Below are 17203 nucleotides of genomic sequence, written 5' to 3'. Positions count from 1 at the left end.
ACAATAGGTGGAGGAAATAGGGACAACCAGTGAGTCACTGGTAGGGTTTTCCTCTCCAAATGGTGGTTCATATTGGTGGCCTCATCCCTTTGACAAGCTTTGAGGCAAAGCTTTACCAAATGACAGCTGGTGGCCACGGCCCCCTGCAGATCTGCACAGCACATTGCTTTGGTCAGATCTTTTGAAGTGTGGCTCACTTCATGTTCCCATCAACATCACCAAGACCATCCTGACCTCAGCAGTATTGGAGTGATCAGAAACCAGCACATTAGCACTGGTGAAGAAGCTCAGCCATTCATTCTTCTGAGTTGGACAAGGGAGGACCATGTTCTCCCTCTGTTTCACAGCTCATGTTCTCCTCACTGTCAGTGGGTGGAGAAACAGCCCAGAGACATCATCAAGTGGGTATCAGAAGATGAGCAGTGTATCCACAGACTAATAGGGTACTAAGTGAATGTTCAGGTCACTGAGCCCTATGTCCCACCCTGTATGGAAAGGAGGAAAGGGAATGTACAATTAACTTGGCTTTGAAATTAAACCAGTAACATCAGCTATAAAACCAGCACCAGCTCAGCAGATTCCTGCTGAGAGAAGGTCCTGTGCTTGCTACCTGGTGTGTTTTCACAACCCTTTTTCTTTTAGGGACATCAAATGGTTCTGCAGAAACTTGTGTTAAAATGCAGTTTGGTAAATCTTTGCACAGCAAATGGGAAGGAGGCTCAGTAATAATTGTCACAGAAAGGTTCAAAAGCTATACAGAGAAACTGCACATTTTAGCAACGTTTCTCCTGGAATTCTCCATTAGGAATCAGCCTTAATTGTAGGAGATAAAATACCTGAGAAAGCCTCCCAGTCAACCATCTCTGTTGCAGCAGGAGTCTCGTGTTAGGACGGATCTTTCAGGAGTGGTTTTTCTCTGTTGATGATCCCTTTTGGAAGACACTGGGCAGCCATGACTCAGTGAGCATCATATTTAATAGGGCTGATTTAAGGTAGTATTTGCTTGATTGGTTTGGTTTGTGCTGGTCTTTGATTATTTCTCTGGTTGTTTTTTATGGCCTTTTGATTTGTTCTGACATTTTCGGGTCAGTTGCCAGTGGCTTTAGAAGTAGGTCTGTGGTGACAACCTTGCTCGAGGCTGGATTAATACATATTTATAACTAAAGAGCCTCTAATGGAAGCTGTAGGCAGCCCAGCAATATAAAGCACTATTCTCTGCTCACTTACAAACATCTCACGGTGGTATGAGTCTCTTGACTGATCAGGTCTCCCATTTGCTTTTCACCTGTGAGAACAAGCAGAGAATCCAACACAGAAATCAAATAGTACACCCCAAAATAGTTCAGCTTTTAAAGAAAAGGTAATATATGAAGAAACCCCAAACAGATAGAACAGTTTCTGAAGGAGAAACTTCAGGAAAGTCTGAAGAACTCCTGCAGTATGCCCAAGAGATTGTCCAAGTCAGCTATGCTCAAGCTAAAAAACTTCAGGATCACAAGCCATGAACTGAGTGCCTTTGAACCCTCACTGCACTAGAAGAGTTCATGATACAAAGACACACTTGGAAAAGGTCAATTTGAACTGGTTTAGTGGTGGTTCTGGCAGTCTTGGGGTGATGGTTGGACTTAGGAATCTTAAAGGTCTTTTCCAACCTATCTGATTCTATGATTAATGCCAAGGAGGGGTTGAGTTTGATTTCAGCAGTAATCCCAATGCTTAACTCAGAATGTGACGATGAGCTTCCAGATCTCCCCGGTTCCTTGCTTTCTGGAAGGGGTAAAAAGATGGCCAGATGTGCTCTCGGTGGACGCTGCCACCAAACACTGCTTGGGACCAATGTGGATCTCATACAGGGTAAGCACAGCTGGAGCAGATGCTGTGAACTGTCTGTGCTTGATTTGGGTCCGGACCAGCTCTGCCAGAAGCCATTTGTTTCCTTCTTGTCAGCATACCCCAGCTCAGCGCAGGCGTCTGGCCAGGGTTTGGGCTATTCATATGCTTTTAAATGTTTCAGCATCTCTGTAGCTGCTGTGGCAACCCACAGTGCAAATACGAACAGCTTTTAAAAATAAACCTGGGGCCGGTGTGGAGCTAGGGAGCAGAGAGGAAGGGAAGGGGAACAGCAGTTGAAAGGGAAACGTAAGTCATTAAAGCTGTCATAAATGAAAAGAAGAAGGGGTGAAACATCTGTTGGAGTCATGAGCAAGTTTTTACCAGGACTCAGCAGTTTTTTGGCAATTCAGTAAAGAAATTGAGCGGTTCAGCTTTCACTAGTAACAGCTCACCAGGGTTACCATTAAGAATTACTAAATGCTAGACAGCATTTGCCAGTGCAAACACAAGGCTTCTCTAGAAGATCCCATCAAGTTCTTGCAGCACAGATGTGTTGGCAGAATTGAGTTGTGCTGCTCTATGAAAGCAAACCCAAATGAAATGAAGAAGACTACAACAGCTAAAGAAGCATCTTACCATGAGATTGTCCTCCTTTGTCTGATGACACTCAACCTTTCAGAAGCCCTTTGCTCACACCCTCCTCTCCAGGACAGCCATATAAAAGGTGTGAGGAAGAGGGGTGGTGTTTCACAGTTAAGGTCCAGCTGTCTTCCTGTATGAAAACTGCAGAAAATAGTGGTGGAGGAGATCTGTGTGATCCTCAGCTTCCTCTGGGCCAATGCAGAACTGTTTCATGTCACTGTTTGCCCCAGTCCTCTTTCAGTTTATCTTTAACGGTTTTCTGGAATAGCAGCAAGGAAAGATGAAGCTGAAAGCACAAGTTTCACTTTGTTTTGGTGCCAAAACAAAGAGTTGTTCCCAGGTTCCTTCCAGAGCTCCGTGAAATGCCAGCAGCTAGCCTCCTCCAGTGTTTTCAATGTATGCTTGGAGGCCAAAGCAATTCTATGATGCTGTGATTCTGTGCCACCCCATGGAAGACATCTCAGACACCTTAGATCACCTGTATACTTCAGTTCAAGACCCACTATTGAGTTTATTAAAAAGGGATAAGAAGTAGACTTAGGTAGAGCTCCAGAGCTGTGTGTGGGGCACAGCTTTAGCATGGAGCTGTAGCTCTCAGTGTTGCTATGGACAGACATGGGACCGTACTGCTGAATCCACCACAGGTACCAGAACTCAGCTTTCCATAAAGCTAAGCTGGATGCTTTGAACTACAGCTGTAGCTTACCAACTGCTGGTAATAAGAGTGATAAGTGATGTAGAGATTGTGTTTACCCCTTCTTGAGCTTGCTTTTCATCTCACAGAATGGCCATACCCTTCAGGTTCTTAATCTGTGGCCAAGAGGTGTATCAGCTGCTCAAGCTGGGGACCCAAAGATGGATGCAAGCAACATTGCTTCTTTGAGATGCTAGATCTGGAATAGCAATTGATGCACCATCCCAAACCAAAATAACATGAGAAACACCATCAGTAAGTTCCCATCAAGAGCTGAAGTTACAAATGCTGTCATTGAGCAACCAAGTCTGACTTAATGCATGGACTTACTTCAGTGGAAGTTGCTGGGTAATTGCCACTTGAAAAGTCAAGCCATTTGGACATTTATTGGTAAATATCTTGACCTATGCCTTCACAAGAACCAGCTACTGTCCCAGAGGGATCTGTAGGTTATTGTTGTTTGGTGTGTCTTACAGGAATCCTGGTAGGTAATTTTGTTCCATTACGTTTTCCACGCAGAACAGGCATTATAAGTGAATTGAATTAAGTGTTTTCTACCAGGAAAACTGCAGTTTTTAAGAAGTAGCTTTATTGTCAAATGGTTTCTCCTAAACTTAATTTCCAAAAAATGCACCTCCACGGATCCATAAACTATGCTGTTACTTTGTTATTTGCCATTGGGAACTTGCATGGGAATGGTATGATTTTCTTTCCTAGGATCCTTACATGAATGATTGTGTTGCTTTTATTTTTCCAGATAATGATTACAAGTGTCTTTGTGTGCCCCACTGCCCAATCCCTGTCTGATAGCTTAAACGTTAAGAATTTGCCATAAACAAACATGACTGGGTAACTAACACCTGCTTCATGTCATAGTCATTCCCCCTTGGAAGGACTGCATCCAGGCTTTGTAAAATTACAAGTGCTCCAGATGTGTATTCTGCTGTCAGCTGGCCTAGTGAAATCATTGTTTATTGACAGGTTCCCAAGAGTCAGACAGCTCTCAATCTGCCAAGAAAGACATGTTGGCTGCACTGAAATCCCGGCAAGAAGCTTTGGAAGAGACACTGCGCCAGCGCTTGGAAGAGCTGAAGAAGCTCTGTCTCCGGGAAGCGGTAGGCAATGGACATTTTATACCTGTAACACTTTGTCACTTGCATTGTTATAGCATGATCCTTGTTTGGGGATGGTGTGGAGTCAGGAGAAGAGATTCCTTCCATAGTCACCTCTTATAAGGCCCATTGTACAGAGACCTAAGGAAGGTCTGGATGTTTCAACTCCAGATTGCAGTGGCACAGTTTGTTTGCCCCCCAGGGAAGGGGACCCCACGTCAGCTAAGTAGCCCATTGGACTGGGGCTAGGAGAGTGCTCCATGTCTGCTGTTTGAAATAGTGTTTGAATGCATTCAGCCAGGCTTCTTATTGACTTTGGTGGGAGCATGCAGCTACATAAATGACATAGGAAAGGCTGTCCTGCACACTGGTAATCACTTCTCAAATGCTTTTGGCTTCATCAGCAAAAAAAGACTCAACAAAACAGGATGATGCACTTTCTTCTTGAAGCAGGCCTGACCTTACTTGCTTTTCTTCTCCCAACACAGTTTTACATACAGCACCCAAGGTCTTGTCTGCTTCATGTAGACTCCCTTCATCCAATAAGCTCTGGCACTGCTGAGAGGAATTGCAGTGTAGTGGCAGACCTTGTGAACTGGAACCACTGTAGTCATCCCAGGACGTGCAGGACAGCTCAGGAACTCATAACCTTCCCACTTGCTTGCCAGTTCATTCTTGGAGTACACAGGAGACCAGCTTAGAGATCAGTTTAATGTCTGGGGAAGTCACAACACTGCTGCAGCTGCACATGGAGATCAGCAGCAGTGTACTCTTGGGTCATTCATCAGTCCTCCCTTGTTTACCAGGCCTGAAAACGTGACTTCAAATGGTGATGTGTAACACAAGAGGAAGCTGGCTGCAGACAGTGGCACTGAGATCTTCCAGTTGTTGCTTAATACGTGTTGTGTATCTTGCCTTTGACAAAAACGGGGGCAGTAGGTCACTGATTCAGCTGTCATTGCACTTTGTTTTGATTGCTCTATAGTTTTAACATCAAGATTAAGCTGTGAAAAAACACCTCTCAACAAAGAACCTCTGCAGAAGTCTCTGCTGCCTCTGTTCCCATCCGTTAGTACAAGCGGGCAATCCTTTCCCACCTGGGAAGTCCTGGTTGACTTCAGCAAACAACTCGTGCTGATACAGGTCACAGGAACAGACCCAGTCTCCTAAGTCCATTGAGTACAGAGCCAAAATCATCTGCAGGAAGCAGTCAGGTGCTCTTTCAGGGGCTGATGGACAAGGTCTTGAGGTCTCTACTTGGCCTGGAGGAATTTACCACCCTAAGCTAACACTTCCTGACTGCCAATGACTAATGCCTTGCATCAGCAGCATGCAGATGTGCTTCTGCTGTAGTTGCAGGAGCTCACAGCCCCGTGCATTTACTTCCAACCCAGGCACTTTGCAACAGCTCCCACTGGGGCATAGAGCTGCTGGTAGGGAGCAATATCTCCTTCATGTGCTGCAGCAAGGCTGGCCACAGCCCATCTGTCAGCACCTTAAGAGCTGGTAGAAAGTGTTGGTGCTTTCTGTAGGTGATCCAAGAGAGGCAGCGGATGGACACGTGGAATCTGACCCTGTCTTAACAACCTTACAGCTCATCCATCAGCAGCCTGTAGTTGGAAGTATTTCCTCTCAGGCTGCCCTTCATGCTTTCTGCTTTGGCATGGGAATGGCCAAAGCAGAGGGAGAAGACTGAAAACCAGGAGATAAAAAAAGAGTTAAAAGTGGGGGCATAATCAAATCAGCATGGCCAGAGCCATTCCTTACAGTGGCATCAGGTTACTCCAGGCCATCACTACTCCAGTTACTTACTCATTTAGATTACATTTCAGGACCATGCCTGCAAATACTTTTCAGCTTATGGAGGCAGCATGGTAGCCCACATTCATTTTGTTCTGCTCCACTCTTGGGCATTTTACAGAAGATATTAACTCTTTCCCCATTGCTTCATAGGAAGTTAGAGGTTATAAAGAAAACAGCCTTGTTTCCCTCGGGAAGGGATACAGGAATCTGTGTCTGGATGCAGTGTTTAGAGCCACGTCTCACTAGAAGGAATACACTTTGGAAGAGAAGCTGAAATAACCCCACAGGGGGAAAGCAGAATGGGACTGAGACATTGCAACTGTGCCTCCTGCAATAGGGGGATGTGCTCCTCAGCATAGAGCTGTGCTGCAAACCCGTTTTTGCTGGGAACTGCTGAAAGGAGGGATTTGAAAAGGCCAGGTCCTTGTTTCCGAGTGACCTGAAAAGAAGAGAAAGAAAAACCCCATTAGGGAGCTGGGGAGAGGCCGGGGCAGGCAGGGACCTGAGCTGCACAGCACTCGCATTAAGGTCAGCTGCTGTTCTTCAGGATTCAGATGATTTAGGTTACTCTGCCAGCTGGATCCTCTCAAGGCTGATGCTAAGGAACACAAAAGCCTTTTGTCCTTCATGGGGAGACTTTTGAGTACAAGGAGGCTCCTGCCTTTTTCTGTAGGCATTTGAATGCCTTCAATTCAGATATGTGTGGCTGTATTGTGTAGTCCAGGGGAAAAACCCACAGCATTAACATCAGTAGTGGCGCTCCCTGCTCTCTGTGTTCCAGATACTGCTCAGTTCTGTGGGGTTTGCTTCAGATTTTGAACAAATCTTTGGAAATAACCCCATAAGTCTGACAAAACATCAGCTAATACTGCTCCAAAGCCGCCCGTGAGGTCACTGGGGTTTGGAAGGGGCTCTGATACATGAAGTGTTATCAGATAGGTAATGAGGTACCAGGCACTGCTTTTAGTGACCATTTTCAGTGCATTCCTCTCAGACACATCATGAATCAGGTGGGAATGTTTTGCTGTGCAGGTCATAACCTGCACGGCTGTTGCTGTTGTGGCTTTCTGACTCAGCAGATCTGCATCCTGCATGAGGGCTCTTAGACCTGCTCACTCCCCTCTCAGAAGCTCTTTCCTGTTCACCCTGAGGCAGCCTGTTCAGCCTCAGGCCCCAACGCCCTAAGGATGGGCACCAACTACAGACCTACCCTGGGCAGGCCACAAGAATAATCTGTATTCATTCACTCACTCACTCACTCACTCACAGGTTAAAGAAAAGCTCCTCAGTGTCAGGTTCTGGGATGAGTTTGCAGGGCTGGGTGCTCTCCTCTATGGTTATCAGCCCGCTGAACTGGATGTGTTGTTAATGAATGCCTGTCATTTTACAATCCCGGTTGAAGAGCAGTGTTGTGCTCTGCTCTGCTGCAGGACTTCCCAGACCACTAACAGCATTTTGTGCTTACAGGAGCTCACAGGAAAGCTGCCACGAGAATACCCCCTGGATCCTGGGGAGGAGCCGCCTATTGTAAGGAGAAGAATAGGAACTGCCTTTAAACTGGATGAGCAGAAGATCCTGCCTAAGGGAGAGGTGAGGCTGTGCCATTCCCTTCCAGCCCAGTGTCCCCACCTCAGGTCTCTAAGATATCCACCATGCATCACATAGGAAGCATCAGTCCTATAGTCATAGTTACATTAAATGACTGTAGTTGGTCACAGTGCCTTTATATGTATATAATCAGATATAAAGCAGGGAAAGCAGTGACAGTTGGTGGCCTTAGTTCAGACTTAAAGGTAAAACCCTCAAAGTTCAGCCCTGGCTTTGCTAGAGGTAACAAATAGCCTGGGTGAACAACAGGCCCATGACAGTCCAAGAGCTCTGGTGATCAAGTGCAGTGACTGAGCCCTGTGCAGCCGTCTGAGCCCTGCTGCTGCCCTGAGTTATTGCAAACAGCCACTTGCTCTCTGCTTCAGCAGCAATCTGAATTCATGTCTCCCCTAAGCAGGGAGAAAAGCATCACAGTTATCCATCTTAGCCCTGCAACAGCAAGATGAAAGCAGTTTGCTCCCCAGTCCTTAAACAAAAGAGCCTTCACCCCTACCTATGGGGAGCTGGAATTATGTTTTCCCAAGTTTGCCAGCGAGTGTTTGTTCTCTTCCCTTGCTCCCACAACGTGCTGGGTCAGTGCCCTGAACCATGGCTGTGAAAACAGGCCTGCAGCAGCTGTAAGGCGGGACCGGATCCACAGAAAAGCTATTGTCTTCAGAGACGCATTTGTCTCAAGACACTTGTGTATATTTCAGGCTTGAATTTCCCTTTTATTTTTGTAAGAGGAGAGACTGGAGCTGTGTGACTGTGTGGTTTAGGGCTCGGCTCAGGCAGGGAATTAACTGTTTGTCGTTTCATTGGCATTTTCCTGCTGCTGGAAAAATAAACAGCTGGAGCTCTTTAGTTGTGTTCTCAATGGAGCCTGGGAGAGGAATTCCAACAGTCAGATATTCATGAACCAACACATTTAATTAAGCTTTTCAAAGGGAAAGCATGGCTTAGCCGAGTTATTCCTGAAACCCCTGCAGTCTGCTGGCTGCTCAGTGAGAATATGATCTTCAGCTTCCCCACATCTTACTGCTACAGGGCAGCTTTTGGGGCCAGCAGGTGAGGAATCTCCTTACTCCAGTGGCAAGGTTAGGTGGGGAGAGCAGGAAGGTAAAGCAGCTCCTCCCCGCTGCAGGCACTCTGGCAGCAGCAATCCAAACATGCTGATTCAGCTTTTCTCTGCCTCCCTTTTCACCTGTCAAACTTGAAGACCCTGTTGAAAACTGTAAATTTCTCTTCTTGAGGAATGAGGTTGAGCTCTGTTTATTTGGCTGCCGCTTTGAGAGCATTTAGAGAGGCCAGCGGTGATTTTCAGGTGCTTTTCGGCAAATGCAAACATTAGAAACTCCATTTAAAACCAAAGGTTAAATACTCCCTCAGGCACATAAATTCAGGACTGATATTACCAACTGTGACAAGGACCTGAAGGGAGGCCCTTCCATCTGAAGGTAGATGATAGCTCTCATTTTCAGAGGCTTTATTTATAGGGGCCTCGCCGGAAGAAAATAAACAGTTATGGCCCAGAGGAAAATGAGTATGTTTTTTCTAAGATATACTGAATGATTTAGAACTGAATCTGTGAAGGTCTTAAACGACAGCTCACATCAAGCTCACCGTACCTTTACTAAGAGCTTTGGCAGAGTAAGACTTGCACAAATGCGTCTTACTGTATTTCTTGGTAATCGCCTCTACCTGGTCCATAATTCCTGGCTCTGGGAAGGATTTTAACCAGAAGACAGCAAATCAGGTTTCAGGCCTTAAAACTCCGTGGTGTTAAATTAACTTTTAATAAATTGGCACTAACAGAGCTTAGAAACTCCTCAAAGCAAAAAGGGATCTGTTAAAGTGATGAGGGGTGGGTTCAGTGTTCAGTAAAGTGAGGGAAATGCTCATTATGGGTTTAAGGCCGTTCCTACTCACCACGGACAGCAAAGGGATAAAGCCCAGAATGAAAACTTGAGAGAACAACTTCAGTCTGATCAAATCCCACAGCTCTTGCAGCATACTCTGCTGCTGGACAAAGAGACAGGGTTTGAATTTGCATAACGGGATCTCCATGAATACACGTCCATCAGCACTTGCCATCTGAACTCCCACCATTCACTGACAGTAAAAAAGCTTGTCCTTTTTTCCCCCTCATTTGCAATGTGCTGTGTTCCCCTTCCCAGCACACTAACAGCAGAAACTCCATCGAGCTGGGAAAGGCAGCCAAATCCATTGCAGATTAGCAGGGATCTTTGGAGCTCACAGCTTGAGGTCCCAGTGCAAACCAGGAAGCTCTATATTGGTTTCTGCATTGGCATAGATTGGCCTAAATCCCTTGGCTTTGGAGGATAACTGAAAACCAGTAGGTAGCCCTGGCTGCACTTAAAAACTCAGCTGAAACACTGCAAGGGCTAATGTTGGGGGAACTAGTCATGTTTGGCACAGAGAAAGCTTGCTGTTACACACTGCTCGCTCTGAAATCACCCTCCTGGCTTGTACCTTGAGGAGATAATTTTCCAGTGCAATGAGTTGCAGCAGCTCATACTATCCCCTGGAAATTGACAGCCATAGGCCAGGGAGGAGTTATGCCAACTTTGGTTTCTTTACCCAAAGAGTTTGGTGGATGCCAAGCAAACCTGTCAAGGAGGTTCAAGCTGTAGCTTTGCATCAGTACATAGCATTGATTTCAAATGGGGCTCAAATTTGGAGACAGGAAACAGGGAGGGGTGGATAAGGAGGCAGGGGTCACCCATAGATGGATGTAACAGGATGAATGTGTCAGCAGTAGAGCTAGGCCATATTGAACTGCATGAAAACCCAAACAGCACATCAGGGATAGGGCTGAAGCACACACATTCTTCTTGCATGGGTCATCACTTCCACCAGCTGTGCTCCAGACACTCATGTGAGCAGATAAAGGTGAGGTGGGCATGTTCAGGGAGGCCCTGACGTGAGGGGAGCAGCATGGCTATGGATGCTTTGCTGATGGAGAGCCTTGGTTGGAGGCTATGGCAAGGTTCAGGGAGAGCTTCCCCATAGGTGTGCTGGGAGAGTTTGATGGCAGCCAGAATCCACTTACCTTTCCCCAGGAGGCAGAGCTGGAGCGCCTGGAGAGGGAGTTTGCCATTCAGTCCCAGATCACGGAGGCTGCTCGGCGCCTGGCCAGTGACCCAAATGTCAGCAAGAAGCTGAAGAAGCAGAGGAAGACATCCTACCTGAACGCACTGAAGAAGCTGCAGGAGATCGAGAACGCCATCAATGAGTATCGCATCAAGTCTGGGAAGAAGCCAACCCAGAGAGCCTCCCTGATCATAGATGGTAAGTGGGACACTGGGAGAGCACCCACGGCATCACAGAAGGGTCTGTGGAGGGCAGGGAGCAAAATCTTTGCTTTGAGGGACAGATCATAGTATCACAGAATGGTTTGAGTTGGAAAGGACCTTAAGATCATCCAGTCCCAATCCCCTGCCATGGGCAGGGATGCCTCACACTAGACCATGTCACCCAAGGCTCTTTCCAATTCTGTCTTGAATGCTGCAGGGATGGAGCATTTACCACTTCTTTGGGCAACCCATTCCAGTGCCTCACCACCCTCACAGTAAAGAACTTCTTCCTCATATCAAACCTGAACTTCCCCTGATTAAGTTTAAACCCATAACCCCTTGTCCTATCCCTACAGTCCCTGATGAAGAGTCTCTCTCCAGCACCCTTGTAGCCCCCTTCAGACACTGGAAGGCTGCTATGAGGTCTCCACGCAGCCTTCTCTTCTCCAGGCTGAACAGCCCCAACTTTCTCAGCCTGTCTTCATACGGGAGGTGCTCCAGCCCCTGATCATCCTCATGGCCCTCCTCCATTCCTCCTCTTCTTTCTCCTGTCTGGAGGACTCTGCAGTGCTGTCTTCTCCCATCCTGCATGCTGTACACTGGGGATGTGCTGGTTCACAGCACAAGGAGCAGTGTCATGCTGCAGAGTACAAGCCTGCCAGGAAAGCAGACTGTGAGCCCTTTGTTCGCCTATAACATCACTGTGTTAACGTCTCCTCCAGAGTGGTGCTGTACAAATACAATCAATGTTCACAGATTGGGGTGAGCTGTCTAGCTGAAAGGCATCTCTACAATCAAAGTGTGGCAGTGTCATGGCTGTGTTCAAATGCTTTTTTTTCCCTTTCTAATTTTTTCCTTACAATGGAATTCTCAGGGCACTTTATGGATTACTGGGTTGTTGATTGGTTTTTCATGAAATCCATTAACTTGCTGTTGTGGTTCTTTCTCCCTTGCTGATTTTGCCCTTTCCCTTTGACTTGCAGAGCTTTTCTCTGTGCCTCTGTAGCAGGAACTGAGATTAGAGCTGCTGCATTTGTGACCTGGGTACCAAGTTACACCGCAGTCAGGGATAAAAGGCAGCCAGGAGGACACGGGATGGGGGAGGCAGCTCAGTGTGTGCGTGCCAAGGATATGAGAGCTGCTGCTACAGAGGATGCTCAGAAAGCATTTCCCTGAATTACACAAAACTGGTACCTAGTGTGAGCCTCTAGTTAGCAACAGGATGATCATTTTAAGAAGGTGGGGATCAAACCCAGAGTCCTTAAGGCCCGAGATAGAAATCTTTCGAATGACATCTTGCATCCTCTGGGGATCTCAGCTCTCCCTTGTGACTCAGGGATCCCTTGTGATCTCCATTAATTGACAAGAGTTAGCAGCTCCCTGAAAGGCAGCCTTCTAGTGAGAGGCCTGGCCTGCAGCTCTGCTCCTGGGGACCGAGAGTGCTGAGTCAGTTGTTCATAGGAATCTTGCCACTCAGCTATGGGAGGAGGAAGACGTGGGTGACTGCTTAAGGCTCAGACTTAGTGGACAAAGATCACAGTGATTCTCAGGGTTGGGATTGGGCTGGAAGGGACCTTAAAGCTCATCCAGTTCCAGCCCCTGCACAGGCAGGGACACCTTCCACTAGAGCAGGTTGCTCCAAGCCCCTGTGTCCAACCTGGCCTTGAACACTGCCAGGGATGGGGCAGCCACAGCTCCTCTGGGCACCCTGTGCCAGCGCCTTCAGCACCCTCACAGGGAAGAACTTCTGCCTAAGAGCTCATCTCTATCTCCCATCTGACCATCTAATATCCAATATTTCCTAATGTGACCCATATTTTCTTCCCTTCAGAAGGAAACATCGCCAGTGAAGACAGCTCCCTCTCAGATGCCCTTGTTCTCGAGGATGGTACGTTTCTGCTGTATGTTCTAGAGGGCAGGAAGGAAAAAGGGAGGGATGTGTGAGCTCCTGATTGCCACTCAAAAGGAGGAACTGTTCTGTGTAACAATCCATGCAAAAATCCCAGTATCAAAAACACTTGGTTTCCCCTGACTCCACCCTGTAGCCAGACACCAGGCCTGGAGCAGTGAATATTGCTGCTGAATTGAATCTGAATTCTTTCAGAAGACAGTCCCAAAATCCCCCGTATTTCCTCTTAATGTTGCAGTTGGTTTAATGCATTGCACAATCTTGTTGGGCATCCTTTCCCAAAATGGGAATGTCAGCTGGTGCACTACTAACAGCTGGGTCTTCAGGTTGCTCCTGAGCACAGCCAGGGGAAGCAGGGTGAGGAAGCAGGTTCAGAAGGTGTTGTGCTGCCATTGCAGGTATCACACAGCCATCACCTCTCTCCCTTCTTCTCTTCACAGAGGACTCTCAGGTCACCAGCACAATCTCCCCTCTTCAGTCCCCACACAAAGGACTCCCTCCCCGACCCCCCTTGCACAACAGGCCGCCCCCCCCGCAGTCACTGGAAGGCCTCCGCCAGATGCATTACCACCGCAACGACTACGACAAGTCCCCCATCAAACCCAAGATGTGGAGCGAGTCATCCTTGGATGAGCCCTATGAGAAGGTCAAGAAGCGCTCCTCACACAGTCATTCCAGGTGAGTCAGTTAGCTTGAGGCTCCATTCCAGAGGTATCCTCTGCTTTCACGAGGGATGGGTGTGAGAGCTGTCAAACTTCCTGAAGCGGACCCATACCAAAAGGAGGTTTTAAGGTGTTTTGGCCAATAAGCAATGTCATAAAAACAGGCTGCAGCCACAAGAGCTGCTTCATATCTTGATGTTACTGTAAAAACCATTTAGAAAGGAAGGATGGTGGATCTTCTGAGGGCTTTGACAGGGCTTGGCCTTGACCTCTGGCTAATGCAGAAGCACAATGTCTGGGATGCAGCACCAGCTGTCCCAACTCCCGCTTCCCCCACAAGATCACAGACACATGCCTGAGATCTGGAAGGAGGCATAGGAGCCCTTCTCCCCCCGTCCCTGCCTGGAAACTGACACAGGGTGTTTGCTCTGCAGCAGTCACAAGCGGTTCCCCAGTACTGGGAGCTGTGCTGAGGCAGGAGGGAGCAGCTCGCTGCAGAACAGCCCCATCCGGAGCCTTCCCCACTGGAATTCCCAGTCCAGCATGCCATCGACGCCGGATCTACGGGTACGCAGTCCGCACTACGTCCACTCCACACGGTAAGTTTTCTCTCACCTTACCTGGAATAAATATTCTTGGCTTCATCCTTCCCCTAGGATATGAATTAATTCCCAGTTCAGGAAAGGAAATAAACCAGTCCTGTTCATGTAGAAGGCTCATGTACGGTTGTTGCCAGTAGGGAATCTTTCCTGAACTGAGATCCTGAAATCACATCAGCGTGACCCTGCCCCTCATCACTTCCCCAGCAGTAACCAACCTTTTCTTCCAACGGGACCTTTCATCTCAGGGACTGTTTATAGGTGCTCCAAACCCCACACCACTTTTAAGAGTTACGGAGCTACTGCTAAACGCTGCAGTAAATTCCTCCATGGATCCCTGAAGAGAACACGTTGTTTCCCGTCTGATACAAACTGTTGTGCAGTGTTAGCTCTCTCTCATAGATAAAATGCTGGCATGCGTGTGAGCTTGTATGGAGAGAGAGCCTGCGTAAAGCAATCCACCCAAGGATCCAGAGGGCACTGGAATGAGCCCAAGGTTGACAGAGGAAAGAGCTGAAGTGTGTAAGGGATGTGATTTGATGTGCATGGCCCAATTTGAGTCCAATTTCCATCAGAATTTCTACAAAGTGTTCAGCTTCATTGCTATTTTGCTCTTGTGATAAATCCCATGGACACTGCAGGAAGCAGAGCTGAGCCAAAGCTGTGTTGTTAGGTACCCTGCCCTAAGGGGAAGTGCTACCATCATTCAGCTCAGCATAAATCAAGTCATGCCAACACATCAGTCTTGGGCAGAGACAATACGAGGCATTAAGACCCTGGGTTAACTGTGTTAGAAGTGTTTGGCTGAGAATACCTTTCACAAGTACAATGTTTGTTAACACTGGAGCCAAGCTGCATGAGAAACAAGCCTGGCACAAGGCTTGAGAAGCATCCTTGACCGGGTAGGGACCATTTGGGTGTTTGAAATAACCATTGCTTGCTCTGTGGCTCATTCATGAGCTGCATAACCTGGCCTTGGCCATCCATCATGACAGTGTGTGGCTTGCTGTGGAGTGTTCCTGCTCCCTGAACAGATGGCTGAAGCTCTGCAAACAGCTGGGGTGAAGAGAGACCACCCAGACTTGGCCATGAATCGAGCCTTATGAGCTGTGATTTGGGGTAGTTACCTGAAGAGGCCATCACCCAATAGCAGTCCCACACATGCCACCCATGGCTGGGCCCCAGTAAAATCGAACTGCTCAACAGAGGTGACTTTTTCAGTGACCAGGGTAGAAATCACTGCATTCTGGGCTACGTATGGGCTGGCTGGCTGGCTGGCTGGCTCACACCTGGTGGATTGTACCTGTGCAGAGCCTTCAGAGGCTACTTGTGAGGGAATCCCACCTTCGGGGCTAAAGCCTTGGGGGCTGCAGAGCTGGGGTGAGGTGAACCTGGTACACAGGGATGGGGCTGATCCAAACAGCTCTGCCATGGAGCCACACCAGCAAAGCTGGAGCTTGAGGTTCCCCGTTTTGCCCTTCAGACTGGGTCTTCCCCAGGGTGGCAAGCCACAGAGGAATTGTGCTGGGCAAGGGTATGTCCCGTGTGGTGCTGCAGAGTGAATGCCACCACCAAAGAGACTGGAGAGGAACAGGAATAGGACCTAACCACTCCAAACCCTGCAGCAGGGAAACAGCTTGCTTTGCAGGCAGCAGCCCCACACAGTGCTGGGGGGGGGGGGTGTCCAGGTTTACAGTGCCCTCAGAGTCCACTGCCTGTTAAGCTTGTCTTGTGTGCACAAGGGGATGGGGCGTGCTCTGTCCTGTTGACTTACCAGCCTGGATTTCTTCCCTGCAGGTCAGTAGACATCAGCCCAACCAGACTGCACAGCTTAGCTCAGCACTTTAGACACCGGAGCTCCAGTTTGGAGTCGCAAGGCAAGCTCCTCGGCTCTGAAAATGAGACAGGGAGCCCCGATTTCTACACCCCAAGGACTCGTAGCAGTAATGGCTCTGACCCCATGGACGACTGCTCTTCCTGCACCAGCCATTCCAGCTCTGAGCACTACTACCCTGCTCAGATGAACCCCAACTACTCTACCCTGGCAGAGGATTCCCCATCGAAAGCCAGAGAGCGGCAGAGGCAAAGGCACAAATCGGCAGGCAACCTGGTCTCGTCCAATTCAGGGAGTATGCCCAACCTGGCTGCGAGGAACGGGACGGGACACCACCGTGTGTACCTGCACAGCCAGAGCCAACCCTCCTCCCAGTACAGGATCAAAGAATATCCCCTCTACATTGAGGGCAGCTCCACACCCGTGGTGGTGCGGAGCCTGGAGAACGACCAGGAGGGACACTACAGCGTGAAAGCACAATTCAAAACCTCCAACTCCTACACGGCGGGGGGGATGTTTAAGGAGAACTGGCATGGGGATGAAGTGGACTCTGTCAGGCTCACCCCTTCCCGCTCCCAAATCATAAGGACTCCATCTCTGGGCAGGGAGGGCCACGAGAAAGGCTCGGGTAGGACTGCGGTGTCGGACGAGCTGCGGCTCTGGTACCAGCGGTCCACGGCCTCCCACAAGGAGCACAGCCGCCTCTCGCACACAAGCTCCACCTCCTCGGACAGCAGCTCCCAGTACAGCACATCTTCACAAAGCACCTTTGTGGCACACAGCCGGGTCACGAGAATGCCTCAGATGTGTAAAGCAACAACAGGTGAGAGCAAAAGTGGAGGGATACAGAGGAAGTTCAGGTTAGATACAAGGAGGAAGCTCTTCCCTGTGAGGGTGCTGAGGCGCTGGCACAGGGTGCCCAGAGAAGCTGTGGCTGCCCCATCCCTGGCAGTGTTCAAGGCCAGGTTGGACACAGGGGCTTGGAGCAACCTGCTCTAGTGGAAGGTGTCCCTGCCTGTGGCAGGGGGGTGGAACTGGATGATCTTAAGGTCCCTTCCAACCCAAGCCATTCTGTGATTCTATGATTCACACCATGTGGGTTCATGCTGGAGAGCAAAGCCAGACCATAGCACATTATCTGGCCTTCGCATGCTGCTCACCAAGACTGTAGGCGTAAGACCGGGGGCAAGCCTTGTCCAACACACTCAGCA

The 17203-nt window shown here is 48.6% G+C and overlaps 1 protein-coding gene across 7 annotated transcripts in view; it reads left to right on the top strand.

The window, feature by feature from the left end:
• Positions 1-17203, top strand: part of FRMD4A (FERM domain containing 4A) — a 374382-nt gene that overhangs the window by 349100 nt on the left and 8079 nt on the right. For all 7 annotated transcript variants that reach the window (XM_061368139.1, XM_061368140.1, XM_061368141.1 and 4 more), the window contains 7 exons: positions 4151-4284; positions 7552-7674; positions 10755-10983; positions 12820-12876; positions 13338-13575; positions 13994-14158; positions 15956-16815. In XM_061368139.1, coding sequence (XP_061224123.1) covers positions 4151-4284; positions 7552-7674; positions 10755-10983; positions 12820-12876; positions 13338-13575; positions 13994-14158; positions 15956-16815 — 1806 coding nt within the window. The remainder of the gene's footprint in view (positions 1-4150; positions 4285-7551; positions 7675-10754; positions 10984-12819; positions 12877-13337; positions 13576-13993; positions 14159-15955; positions 16816-17203) is intronic.

The sequence above is a fragment of the Neopsephotus bourkii genome, unplaced genomic scaffold (assembly GCF_033783945.1).
Source record: "Neopsephotus bourkii isolate Nb327-2 ecotype Australia unplaced genomic scaffold, CSIRO-AGI_Nbou_v1 NB_1423, whole genome shotgun sequence".
NCBI classification, from domain to species: domain Eukaryota; kingdom Metazoa; phylum Chordata; class Aves; order Psittaciformes; family Psittacidae; genus Neopsephotus; species Neopsephotus bourkii.
This window is presented reverse-complemented; position numbering and strand designations above follow the sequence as displayed.